The 14,316-nt window shown below is 39.9% G+C and overlaps 1 protein-coding gene across 19 annotated transcripts in view; it reads right to left on the reverse strand.

Moving 5' to 3' along the window:
* ZDHHC20 (zDHHC palmitoyltransferase 20) overlaps window positions 1-14,316 on the reverse strand; it is an 86,352-nt gene that overhangs the window by 25,433 nt on the left and 46,603 nt on the right. For 15 of the 19 annotated variants that reach the window (XR_010130494.1, XR_010130493.1, XR_010130497.1 and 12 more), the window contains 3 exons: window positions 5,270-5,339; window positions 4,124-4,156; window positions 2,856-2,976 (listed from right to left, as the gene is read on the reverse strand). Coding sequence is in view for 13 of the 19 variants with exons in the window: in XM_031001288.3 (XP_030857148.2) it covers window positions 2,856-2,976; window positions 4,124-4,156; window positions 5,270-5,339 (224 nt within the window). In the remaining 6 variants the exon portion in view is untranslated. The remainder of the gene's footprint in view (window positions 1-2,855; window positions 2,977-4,123; window positions 4,157-5,269; window positions 5,340-14,316) is intronic. The other 4 variants (XR_010130495.1, XM_063697184.1, XM_055360185.2 and 1 more) reach the window with 1 other exon arrangement.

Raw genomic sequence — 14,316 nt, forward strand, 5'->3', positions numbered from 1 at the left:
CCGTCTCTACAAACAATACAAAAATTAGCCGGGCATGGTGGTGCCTGCCCATGGTCCCAGCTATTTGGGGGCTTGAGGCAGGAGGATTGCTTGAGCCTGGGAGATTGAAACTGCAGTAAGCCGTGATCGCACCACTGCACTCCAGCCTGGGAGACAGAGTGGGATCCTATCTCAAACAACAAAAAAGATTAGTATCTTTAATATAAGACAAACTCTTTCATGTGTAAATATGAAAACCTACTAGAAATGGGCAAAGAACACAATACAAATTTCACAAAAAAGACATGCCAGTAGCTAGCAGGCATATCCTCATAAGCATATGCAAAAAAAAATTTTCCTCTGCTCATAAATTGGCAGGAATTGTACTTAAGAAAGGAGAGAATAAAGACAGGAAATTAGGAGATGGAGGGTCTAAACCATGTCTGTGATATTAGGAACAGGAACGATTTGAGGCACAGAGTTGGAAAAAACAAAATAAAAAACATCTACTGACTGCTTTCCATGTATTTACACTATTTATTTTAATCATTACATCAATCCTATAAGTTATTACCTCAGTTTTAAAAATGAAAGAACAAAGAGTCTAAAGTTTAAGTATCTTGATTCTGGCTATTCACTCAGCAAATATTTACCGAACACCTACTGTGTGTTCAGTACTGGGTGATTAAGAAACATAAACAAACAGGCTGGGCGCGGTGGCTCATGCCTGTAATCCCAGCACTTTGGAAGGCCGAGGCGGGCAGATCACGAGGTCAGGAGATCGAGACCATCCTGGCTAACACGGTGAAACCCCGTCTCTACTAAAAATACAAAAAATTAGCCGGGCGAGGTGGCGGGTGCCTGTAGTCCCAGCTACTCGGGAGGCTGAGGCAGCAGAATGGCATGAACCCGGGAGGCGGAGCTGGCAGTGAGCCAAGATCGCGCCACTGCACTCCAGCCTGGGTGACAGAGCGAGACTCCGTCTCAAAAAAAAAAAAAAAGAAACAAACAAATAAACAAAATAAACGAATATTCGTGCTCTCATGGAGCTTAGATTCTGGCAAATAAATACATACATGGCATTTACATGTAAAGAAAGCTCATTTTTTTTTCCCTAGTATACCACCCTGATTCTATACCTCAGTTTCATACAGGAATAACAATAGTTCCAAGATGCTATTAATTTTTCTAGCTTAGAAACTGATAAGATTTGTAAAGATGTTGCTCCCAATCAATCAGATAAACATAGAAAGAACAGTGAAATGAAAATGAGGTTGGTTTGAGACACGCTGATCTTTATGGTGTCTTCCTCATGTCTGCTGGTTCAATAAATAGCAACTGGAAACAGGGGAATGGGCTCAACCCATGTGAGCGCTAGGGCTAGGAACAGCAATTGTGATTGCCACAGGGGGACAACGCAATAACCCAGAAACACAGTAGAAAGAACCAAGAGTGAGACAGCCCAGGATTGAACCTATATTTAAAGGGCTGAAGGGGAAAGAGAAAGGAATTAACATTATCTTGAAATTTAAAGAGAGTTTAAATGAAGGAGAAAATGTTCATTTATTTTGAAATTATTTCTTGGCCAGGCGCGGTGGCTCACACTTGTAATCCCAGTACTTTGGGAGGCCAAGGCGGGCAAATCACTTGAAGTCAGGAGCTCGAGACCAGCCTCGCCAGCATGGTGAAACCCTGTCTCTACTAAAAATACAAAAATTACCCAGGCATTGTGGCCGGGCACCCATAATCCCAGCTACTCAGGGAGGCTGAGGCAGGAGAATCGCTTGAACCCAGAAGGCAGAGGTTATAGTAAGATGAGATCACGCCACTGCACTCCAGCCTGGGTGACCAAGCAAGATTCTGTCTCAAATAAAAATAAAATAAAATATAAAATAATTTCTAAATTTTTTAAAAATAGTACATGCACAGAGAAAATGAAAATAATGCTAAAAAGCTATTAATGAAAAACAGCAGTTCTCCCACTTCCAAGAGGCAGTTACTTTCAATGTTTTTCGTAGTTTTTCCCCAAAAAATATATACTTCCATACTAAAAAAAATTTTAAAGCTATATTTATCTGTTTTGAATATATTACTATTTGTCCATGTTATACAAAATCCAAAGGATAACTGTAGAAAGCATGTCTCCCTTCTAAGTGCCCTCCCCAGAGGCAACCAGTTAAGAATTTTTTACTGCATTCTTCCAGATAAGACATATACAAATATATATACATGTTATTTTGCTGTAGAAATGGCAGCATACTATATGCATTCTTCCGTACCTTGTTTTTTTCACGTTAATAAAAGATCTCAAAGATCACTTCACATCATTTGTTATAAAGAGCTTCCTTATTCTTTCTTAAGCTGCATTGCATTCCTTTGTATAGATGTATCATAGTTTCAGGGGACCTCAGTTGATAAGACATTTGATTGTTTTCATTTATTTGCCATTTTAAGAAATGCTGTAAAATCTATAAAGACAGGAAGCAGTTTAGTGGCTGCCTGGGGCTGAGGCAACCACTAAACTGCTTCCTGTCTTTATAGATTTTATTACTATAAAATTGCAGTAAGTCTCACCAACTCAAAGAAAAGCAACTTACCTCCCTAAAATGAATGTCTTTGTTAGAATGTGGGTGAAAATAATTTGGATCACTAAAAGAGGCTCACTATATCCTGTTTAATACACATTTATTTACAAATAAACATGTGTATATGAAAGTAAATTGTAGCCCTATCTGTCCTCTGATGGATTTATAAAACTCCAACTTGTAAAATTAAACTAAAGTAGATCTACTTGTCATAAAAAATAAAGTAATTTATTAGGAAGATAGCATCTTAAAGTCTTAAATACATGTTTCAAGACAGAAAAAAAGACTTACCGTCCAAAATTTTATAAAGTACTCTAAAACTGTTGCAGCCACAAAAAGGCAATATAATAGGGAATACAATAAAAACAGCAGGAAGAATTTGTAATTAGAAAATCCCACACAGTTATTCACCCTGGAAAAATAAAGAAAGCCACATTATAAAAGTAAGGCAAATCACAAATTCAGAGAAATAGAAAGTAGGATGGAGGCTGCCAGGGGCTGGTGCGGTGTGGGGAAGGGGAGCTTTTTAATGAGAATAAAATTTCAGTTTTGCAGGATGAAAAAGTTCTGGAGATTAATTGCACAACAATTTGAACATACTTAACACTATTGAACTGTACCCTAAGAAACGGTTAAGATGGTACATCTTATGGGAGTCTCACTCTGTTGCCCAGGCTGGAGTGCAGTGGCACAATCTCGGCTCACTGCAACCTCTGCCTCCCAGGTTCACGTGATTCTCCTGCCTCAGACTCCCAAGTAGCTGGGATTACAGGCGCCCAACACAACAGCCGGCTAATTTTTGTATTTTTAGTAGAGATGGGGTTTCACCATGTTGCCCAGGCTGGTCTTGAACTCCTGACCTCTTCGATGTTTTTTAAAACAATTAAAACATAATAATTAAAAAAAATAAATTGGGCCAAGTGCAGTGGCTCATGCCTGTAATCCTAGTACTTTGGGAGGCCAAGGCGGGTGGACTGCTTGAGCCCAGGAGTGCAAGACCAGCCTGGGCAACATGGAGAGACCCCATCTCTATTAAAAATACAAAAAATCAGCCAGGCGTGGTGGCGCATGCCTGCAGTCCCAGCTACTTGAGAGACTGAGGTGGAAGAATCACCTGAGCCCAGAAGGTCAAGGCTGCAGTGAGACAAGATCATGCCACTGTACTCCAGCCTGGGCAACCAGAGACCCTGTTTCAAAAATAAAATAAAACAAAACAAAGAAACACAAAGAAAGACAAATCAGAAAACTAGAAAACTTAATCATTATTACCTAGAAATGGGTCATCTGGGAAGTTGAGAGCAGTGTCTTGTGAATGTTTGTATTTAATAAATTCCATAAGGAATGTGGAATTTTAATGTTAATTCTTAATACATTGTTATTTGGGTTAGTTTCAGCAGATATTTTAATAGAAACCATTTAATATAACTATATGCATATATGTAAAGAGATCAATCTTAATATCTATGAGTAAGCTGGCCTTCAAAATTTAGGAATACTGAAGTTACTCTAAATTCTCTCTCTCACCATCAATGCAATTTCTTCTGTTTTTTTATACATACCAAGGACAGTGATGATCCATCTTAAGAATACATCTAGGAAACAAACAAGCATAAGAAAATCCATGCAGAAAAATTCTTCTAATTCTAACTTCTCATAATTTTCTTTTATTTGACTTAAAATTCCCTTTACAACTACATCTTAAGAGAATCAACCCAGAAACTAGGTTAGAGATAATTTCTGATGCTTCCACAAGAATGTTCATAGGTAAAAAGTCATGATTTTTATACTGGGAATTCAGCTGAACATATTCAGCTGCCTTAGACCACATCAAATAATACTGTAATATTTAGATCTGGGCTGGGCACAGTGGCTCATGCGTGTAATTAATTCCAGCACTTTGGGAGGTGGAGGCGGTAGGATCATTTGAGGCCATGAGTTCGAGACCAGCCTGGCTGACATAGTGAGACCCTGTCCTGAAAAAAACAAAATTCAGTTCTGGTACACAGTACTTGGTACATAAGATAGATCCAGCTAACAAATTAGCTGAAGGAGATAAAATGCAATACAGATGGCCCCTATGTTATTTTAAACATATGCAAGTCATAAAAACAAAAGTTTAGGAGGAAATAAGTCAAAATATTAACACTGATGGGCTTGGAGATGGTTATTTTTCCACATATTCTATAAAATTTTACCCCATGCATAAGCACTACTGTATTTTTGTAATAAAAAAAAAACACCAAACCCCAAATTTGCCTCCCTACTAGAATATGTATTCTATACTTATATGAAGGTAGACCACAGATCATCTAAAAAAAATAACAAAATGAGTAATCTAATACTTAGAAAGTTAAGTAACTGTGTTACTAAAAGTCAAGGATTATCTGGGATTCCAAACTAATGATCTTTCCTTCAACATATTATCTCCTTACATGTGCACAAAGACTTATATTAGGCACAAGCATAGACAGCATAAAGTCCAAGAAAATTCTATTAACTGGTATAGGAACTGTTATCAAAGATAACTTGTGAGTATATTCCAGCTTTTATCAATATTTTTGTCTGCCCTGTATGCACAGCAAATAATGGGAGAGGATGAAGTGTTCTTGTCAAGTGTAAAGCATATAAAATGTTCCTTCCCCTTGCACTTTCCCATCACTGATTTCCAGTGCTAGATATTAAGCATATGTGTGAGTAACACTTACAAGTCACATGCTGAGCAGTGATGTGCCCGATCAGGTTTAATCAGCTGACATTTTTCACAATATCTGATAGCTACATGAAAGAAGTAAAAGGAAGATGCTGAAGGATGTACAAACTTAACTAATTTGACATTAAAACTTGATTTTCTAAAAAAAATAAACAACTCTGGGTAATTGATAACTAATAATTTTAAAACAATACCAACAATACCAAAATGTATTATACTAGAGAGCTTCTCAAATCAAAATGTCAAGAGATAAAAGAGAACATCAGAATGTAGTTTGCTCAGCAATTTTTAGATGAAAAGTAGATGCAAAGCAAATAAATGACTCATACAAGGTCAAACACCAGGGTGAGTAGCAGAACTAGACCAGAACTCAAGATTTAGTAAGTCCCAAGTCCAGTGTTTTTTTCTATTATACCACAATGCCTACAGTAATATCAAAATTTAGACTTTTAAGGCATCCTGTGGGATTGTTTTTGAAATTCTGAAATAGCTTTATTAAAAAAAAAAACTTTTTATCTGCCATCCCTACCCCAGATAAACAATAAAATTGGGAATGCATTTTTGAATAAAAACTCTGCATTGTTTTCCACTAAATCCTAATATATACTATTGCTGCCCAATACATATGTTCATTTAAAATGTATGGAACACCCGCTAGGTGCCAGATATTGTTCATGCCTTCACAGACCTTTCATTTTACAGGATGCAATGTGGAGTAATAATAAACAAGTTAACAAAATAAATAATGTATTAGACAGTGATAATATAGATAGCAGGGAAGGAAACATTGGGGAATTGTAATTTTAGAAAGATGTAAGAAAAATGAAATTGAAAGAAGCAAGTTAGTGAGTCATGTCCCTCAGGGAGAAAGAGGTTGCTTTTTTGTTTGTTTTTTGTTTTTTTTGGGACGGAGTGTCGCTCCGTCGCCCAGGCTGGAGTGCAGTTGCACAATCTCGGCTCACTGCAACCTCCGCCTCCTGGGTTCAAGCAATTCTCCTGCCTCAGCCTCCCGAGTAACTGGACAACAGGTGTGCGCCATCATGCCCAGGTAATTTTTGTATTTTTAGTAGAGACAGGGTTTCACCATATTGGTCAGGCTGGTCTCGAACTCCTGACCTCAGGTGAGTCACCCACCTCGGCCTCCCAAAGTGCTGGGATTACAGGCGTGAGCCACCGTGGCTGGCGGGGAGAATGAGGATTCTAATCAGAGAATGGACCCTGAGGTGTGAGTATGCTTGGCTTGTTCAAGGATTAGCAAAGAAGAGTGATGTTCATTACAGCATTGTCTTTACTAAAACACTAGGAATAACTTGAATTATAAAAATAGTTAACCATCTACTGGTATATCCAGTGAAACACTATGCGGAGTTTAACAAAAATTTTCCATACAGAATACATTTATGACTGGGTGCGGTGGCTCACTTGGAAATAACCAGTCTTCTTTCTGTTCTTTGTTTCCACTTTCTTCAGCCTTTTCTAAAGCCGACTTCCCCTGTCCAGCTCATTGGAGCTCCTTTCTATTTTGTAGACTGCATGAGGCCTAGTTCATAAATCATTAATGAAAGGCAATTAGATCTTTCAAACTCAATTTGTTGAAATTTTGGTTTTTGACAACCCTAATATGGAAAAATACAAGGACATTACATGGAAAAAAAGGAATTCAGGGCTGGGCGCGGTGGCTCACACCTGTAATCCCAGCACTCTGGGAGGCTGAGGCGGGTGGATCACGAGGTCAGGAGATTGAGACCATCCTGGATAACACGGTGAAACCCCGTCTCTACTAAAAAAATACAAAAAATTAGCTGGGCGTGGTGGTGGGCGCTTGTAGTCCCAGCTACTCGGGAGGCTGAGGCAGGAGAATGGTGTGAACCCAGGAGGCGGAGCTTGCAGTGAGCTGAGATCGCACCACTGCACTCCAGCCTGGGTGACAGAGCGAGATTCCATCTCAAAAAAAAAAAAAAAAAAAAAAAAAAGCAAGTCATACAGAATAGAGTTCCCATCTCCAAAGGGAAAAGAATATATATTTTCTTTTTATAACTATATACCCTATCCCAATAAAATGCATACATCTTTCGGATGTCAATTAATATATATAACAGGGAAACAGAGTATATTTTGAAGCAATGTTAGAAGCTATAGCTCATAGAAAGCTCTATCCAGGTAACCAAATTTGTATTAGTTAATATTTAGCTATTTGATTGTCACTTGTATATAGTTCTACAATACTCTGTTATATATAAAACATTTCTGCTAGGATACACAAGAAAAGGTGATAGCCTCTGATGAGTGGCGTCATGGGTGAGATGTGTAGACTCAATCTTTTTTGGTGCCCCTAAAAATTTTTTTTTTTTAAATAATGGGCATGTATTACTTCTATAATGTAAATAAGAATTTCTCTAGAACAAAGGGAATTTACACAAATATCTACTTATTAAATGTTATTTTTAACAAAAATCGTTTTATTTAAGCCTTTAAAATAAAATATTCATTTAATATGATACAGAGGCAGTAAAATACATAATTTAATTGACTTTTCAAATTCATTTAAAAATAGAGAGCTATCGCTTTAGAAATCTAGCTCAGCTATTTTTTTCCCTCTAGCACATTGAGGAAAAAGACACAAGTCACAAGATAATCCCATATCACATAAGAAAGCCAAGTTCTGTCTCACTCACCTGTCTTGATCAACAGGGAGGAAAAACCTGTTTGCTGCAGCTGCTGGCATCTGGGCCCTTGATTTTGGGTGTGTTGAAATTACCAGATGAGTTCTCAGGGTGCTTTTAGTGCACCTGTTTTCTGATTGATGAGCAATGTGTAGGAGGTACTTAGCTGCTAGACTGAAAATCTTCCTTTTCCACTACTGGGAGCATATTCTTTGACACTCTCTAAGAAGGAAATCTGTACCCTCTCTCCTCCACTATCGCTTAAAATTATTTAGTCCATTTTAGTATTTGTCTAATGATGGAAAAATATGGAGACCTATTCAACTGTAAATGAAAACCTTATATAAAAAGATAAATGCTACAAATTTTAAAAGCAGAATCCCTCATCACTCTATTGGAAGGGCTAAGTTAAGTCCCTGTTTCCATAATGCTTGGGTGCACCAGCAGGATCTGAACTCAGAACATACAAATGCAAAAAGCCCTTTCAGCCAAAACATTTGAAACGGACTCTGTGAGGCAGTGAAAACATCCAATGTAAAATGGAACAAAACCACTAAGGACTGAGTGGTTAAGATTGTGTATTCTGATTGCTGCAGAATGAGGGAAAGGAAATTAAATTAGATCTTAACTGAAATCCCAACACTTGACCAGTTATTTCCCCCGGCAGCCATAAACCCCTGCTGCCATATATCAAATACTCCTGGCTTCCCTTGGCTACACCTACTTACAGCATCTAAGCAACTTGCCTGGCTGGTGGGTCCCTTCTGACTTTTGGGCCCTGGGACATCTTCTCTTTTTCAAATACTGCTTAATACTCATTTCCCGATCACTCCTGGACTTGATTCTTCTTATACTACTTACTCCTGCACATCTAATTGACTCTAGTTAAGCATTTCAACCAGGTTTCTGTTATTTGTGCTTTTCTATGTTTTTATTATTATAGTTTATGTTCTAAAATAGATGTGTAGAACATACAGGTTTGTTACATAGGTATACATGTGCCATGGTGGTTTGCTGCACCTATCAATCTGTCATCTACAATAGGTATTTCTCCTAATGCTATCCCTCCCCTTCCTCTCCACCCTCCGACAGGCCCCAGTGTGTGACGTTCCCCTCCCTGTGTCCATATGATCTCATTGTTCAGCTCCCGCTTATGAGTGAGAACATGCAGTGTTTGGTTTTCTGCTCCTGTGTTAGTTTGCTGAAAATGATGGGTTCCAGCTTCATCCATGTCCCTGCAAAGGACATGAACTCATTCTTTTTTATGGCTGCATAGTATTCCATGGTGTATATGTGCCACATTTTCTTTATCCAGTCTATCATTGCTGGGCATTTGGGTTGGTTCCAAGTCTTCGCTACTGTGAACAGTGCTGCAATAAACATACATGTGCATGTGTCTTTACAGAATGATTTATAATCCTTTGGGTATATACCCAGTAATGGGACTGCTGGGTCAAATGGTATTTCTGGTTCTAGATCCTTGAGGAATCGTCGCGCTGTCTTCCACAATCGTTGAGCTAATTTACACTCCCAGAAACAGTGTAAAAGTGTTTCTATTTCTTTGTCACCCAGGCTGGAGTGCAGTGGCGCGATCTCAGCTCACTGCAACCTCCATCTCCCAGGTTCAAGTGATTCTCCTGCCTCAGCCTCTTGAGTAGCTGGGATTACAGGTGCCCACCACCAGGTCCGGCTAATTTTTTTTTTGTATTTTTTTCAGTAGAGACGGGGTTTCACCATGTTGGTCAGGCTGGTCTCGAACTCCTGACCTTGTGATCCACCTGCCTCGGCCTCCCAAAGTGCTGGGATTATAGGTGTGAGCCACCACACCCAGTTTCTTTCCTGACTTTTTAATGATCGCCATTCTAACTGGTGTGAGATGGTATCTCATTGTGGATCTGATTTGCATTTCTCTAATGACCAGTGATAATGAGCTTTTTAAGATATGTTTGTTGGTCACATAAATGTCTTCTTTTGAAAAGTGTCTGTTCATACCCTTCGCCCACATTTTGATCAGGTTTTTTTTTTTTCTTGGAAATGTAAGTTCCTTGTAGATTCTGGAGATTAGCCCTTTGTCAGATGGATAGATTGCAAAAATTTTCTCCCATTCTGTAGGTTGCCTGTTCACTCTGATGATAGTTTCTTTTGCTACGCAGAAGCTCTTTAATTAGATGCCAATTGTCAATTTTGGCTTTTGTTGCAATTGCTTTTGGTGTTTTAGTCATTAAGTCTTTGCCCGTGCATATATCCTGAATGGTGTTGCCTAGATTTTCTTCTAGGGTTTTTATGGTTTTAGGTCTTATATTTAAATCTTTAATCCCTCTTGAGTTAATTTTTGTATAAGGTGTAAGGAAGAGATCCAGTTTCAGTTTTCTGCATGTGGCTAGCCAGTTTTCCCAACACAATTTATTAAATAGGAAATCCTTTCCCCATTGTTTGTTTTTGTCAGGTTTGTCAAAGATCAGATGGTTGTAGATGTGTGGTGTTATTTCTGAGGCCTCTGTTTTGTTCCATTGGTCTATATATCTGTTTTGGCACCAATACCATGCTGTTTTGGTTACTGTAGCCTTGTAGTATAGTTTGAGGTCAGGTAATGTGATGCCTCCATCTTTGTTCTTTTTGCTTAGGATTGTCTCGGCTATACAAGCTCTTTTTTTGGTTCCACATGAAATTTAAAGTAGTTTTTTTCTAATTCTGTGAAGAAAGTCAATGGTAGCTTGATGGGAATAGCATTGAATCTATAAATTACTTTGGGCAGTATGGCCATTTTCACAATATTGATTCTTCCTATCCATGAGCATGGAATGTTCTTCCATTTGTTTGTGTCCTCTTTTATTTCCTTGAGCAGTGGTTTGTAGTTCTCCTTGAAGAGCTCCTTCACATCCCTTGTAAGCTTATTCCTAGGTATTTTATTATCTTTGTAGCAATTGTGAATGGGAGTTCACTCATGATTTGGCTGTTTGTCTATTATTGGCGTATAGGAATGCTTGTGATTTTTGCGCATTGGTTTTGTATCCTGAGACTTTGCTGAAGTTGCTTATCAGCTTAAGGAGTTTTGGGGCTGGGACGATGAGGTTTTCTAAATATACAATCATGTCATCTGCACAGATAATTTGACTTCCTCTCTTCCTATTTGAATACCCTTTATTTCTTTCTCTTGCCTTATTGCCTTAGCCAGAACTTCCAATACTATGTTGAATAGGAGTGGTGAGAGAGGGCATCCTTGTTTTGTGCCAGTTTTCAAAGGGAATGCTTCCAGCTTTTGCCCATTCAGTATGATATTAGCTGTGGGTTTGTCATAAATAGGTCTTATTATTTTGAGCTGCGTTCCATCAATACCTAGTTTATTGAGTGTTTTTAGCATGAAAGGTTGCTGAATTTTATTGAAGGCCTTTTCTGCATCTATTGAGATAATTATCTGGTTTTTGTCATTGGTTCGATGTGATGGATTACATTTATTGATTTGTGTATGTTGAACCAGCCTTGCATCCCAGGGATGAAGCCAACTTGATCATAGTGGATAAGCTTTTTAATGTGCTGCTGGATTCAGTCTGCCAGTATTTTATTGAGGATTTTCACATTGATGTTCATCAGGGATATTGGCCTGAAATTTTCTTTTTTTGTCACGTCTCTGCCAGGTTTAGGTATCAGGATGATGCTGGCCTCATAAAATGAGTTAGGGAGGAGTCCCCCTTTTTCTATTGTTTAGAATAGTTTTAGAAGGAATGGTACCACCTCCTCTTTGTACCTCTGGTAGAATTTGGCTGTGAATCCATCTGGTCCTGGGCTTGTTTTGGTTGGTAGGCTATTAACTACTGCCTCAATTTCAGAACTTGTTATTGGTCAATTCAGGGATTCAACTTCTTCCTGGTTTAGTTTTGGGAGGGTATATGTGTCCAGGAATTTATCCATTTCTTCCAGATTTTCTAGTTTATTTGTGTAGAGGTGTTTATGGTATTCTCTGATGGTAGTTTGTATTTCTGCGGGATCAGTGGTGATATCCCCTTTATCATTTTTTTATTGTGTCTATTTGATTCTTCTCTCTTTTATTCTTTATTAGTCAGGCTAGTGGTCTATTTTGTTAATCTTTTTTAAAAGAGTCCCATATTTCTTGGAGGCTTTGTTCGTTCCTTTTCATTCTTTTTTCTCTAATCTTGTCTTTATGCTTTATTTCATTAAGTTGATCTTCAATCACTGATATCCTTTCTTCTACTTGATCGATTCAGCTATTGATACTTGTGTATGCTTCACAAAGTTCTCGTGCTGTGTTTTTCAGCTCCATCAAGTCAAAGGTTCTTCTCTAAACTGGTTATTATAGTTAGTAGTTCCCATATCTTTATATCAAGGTTCTTAGCTTCCTTGCATTTGGTTAGAACATGCTCCTTTAGCTCAGCGGAGTTTATTATCCACCTTCTGAAGCCTATTTCTGTCAATCTGTCAAACTCAATCTCGGTCCAGTTTTGTTCCCTTGCTGGCAAGGAGTTGTGACCCTTTGGAGGAGAAGAGACATTCTGGTTGTGGAATTTTCAGCCTTTTTGCGCTGGTTTTTCCCCATCTTCGTGGATTTATCTACCTTTGGTCTTTCATGTTGGTGACCTTCAGATGGGGTTTTTTTGTGGTCATCCTTTCTGTTGATGTTGATGCTACTGCTTTCTGTTTGTTAGTCTTCCTTGTAACAGTCAGGCCCCTCTTCTGCAGATCTCCTGGAGTTTGCTGGAAGTCCACTCCAGACCCTGTTTGCCTGGGTATCACCAGCGGAGGCTGCAGAACAGCAAAGATTGCTGCCTGCTCCTTCTTCTGGAAGCTTCCTCCCAGAGGGGCACCCTCCAGATGTCAGCTGCAGCTCTCCTGTATGAGGTGTCTCCCAGTCAGGAGGCATGGGGGTCAGGGACCTACTTGAGGCAGTCTGTCCCTTAGCAGAGCTCGAGTACTGTGCTGGGTGATCAGCTGCTCTCTTCAGAGCCAGCAGACAGGAACGTTTAAGTCTGCTGAAGCTGTGCCTATAGCTGCCTCTTCCCCCAGGTGCTGTGTCCCAGGGAGATGGGAGTTTTATCTATAAGCCCCTGATTGGGGCTGCTGCCTTTCTTTCAGAGATGCCCTGCCCAGAGAGGATGAATCAAGAGAGGCAGTCTGGCTACAGTGCCTTTGCAGAGTTGTGGTGGGCTCTGCCCAGTTGGAACTTCCTGGCGGCTTTGTTTACACTGTGAGGGGAAAATCCACCTACTCAAGCCTCAGTAATGGCAGAAGCCCCTCCCCCCACCAAGCTCCAGCGTCCCAGGTCAACTTCAGACTGCTGTGCTGGCAGCAAGAATTTCAAGCCAGTGGATCTTAGCTTGTTGGGGTCTGTGGAGGTGGATCTGCTGAGCAAGACTACTCAGCTCCCTAGCTTCAGCCCCCTTTCCAGAAGGAACGGTTCTGTCTTGCTGGCGTGCCAGGTGCCACTGGGGTATGACAAAAAACTCCTGCAGCTAGCTCAGTGTCTGCCCAAATGGCCACCCACTTTTGTGCTTGAAACCCAGGGCCCTGGTGGTGTAGGCACCCGAGGGAATCTCCTGGTCTGTGGGTTGCGAAGACCGTGGGGAAAGCATAGTGTCTGGGCCGAATAGCACTGTCCCTCACGGCACAGTCCCTCATGGCTTCCCTTGGCTAGGGGAGGGAGTTCCCCGACCCCTTGTGCTTCCCGGGTGAGGTGACGCCCTACCCTGCTTCTGCTCATCCTCTGTGGGCTTCACCCACTGTCTAACCAGTCCCAATGAGATGAAGAGGGTACCTCAGTTGGAAATGCAAAAATCACCTGCCTTCCGCGTTGGTCTCACTGGGAGCTGCAGACTGGAGCTGTTCCTGTTTGGCCATCTTGCCCCGATTGACCGAGTATGCTATATTTTATTGAGGGCCTTCTGTAACACCTTGCCTGGGTTAGGCACTAGGGAGGTAAAACCATATAATGTAGAAAAAGTAGAGTATAAAGGACCTTAGAGATTTCCTAGTTCAATCTCTCCATTTTACAGATCAAAGACACCCCAAAGGTTAGAGAGTCATCTGTTGAAGGTTGTATGGCTAAGTGAGTGGTAACATCAGGAACGAGCATCTTCTTTTCTCTTTCCCATACCCTTCTCCACTCAACATTCTGACATTGCAAAGGCTGTGAAATTACCTAGGCTCTGAGATGGGATTAAACCAAACAGACCTTGTAGGAAAAGGAGGCTTGATGACTGAGCAGATTGAACTCAAAAAGTAGCAATCAAAGGAAATCTGAGTTTCTAGGGTGGCTAGAAGAATGATGGTGCCAAGGATAGAAATAGAGCTGAGTTTGCGTGAGGGTAGTGTTTTTCATCGACAAATATTTAGAGTTTCTACCACGTGACAAATACTGCTAGATGCA

This window comes from Gorilla gorilla, chromosome 14 (assembly GCF_029281585.2).
Source record: "Gorilla gorilla gorilla isolate KB3781 chromosome 14, NHGRI_mGorGor1-v2.1_pri, whole genome shotgun sequence".
NCBI classification, from domain to species: Eukaryota; Metazoa; Chordata; class Mammalia; order Primates; family Hominidae; genus Gorilla; species Gorilla gorilla.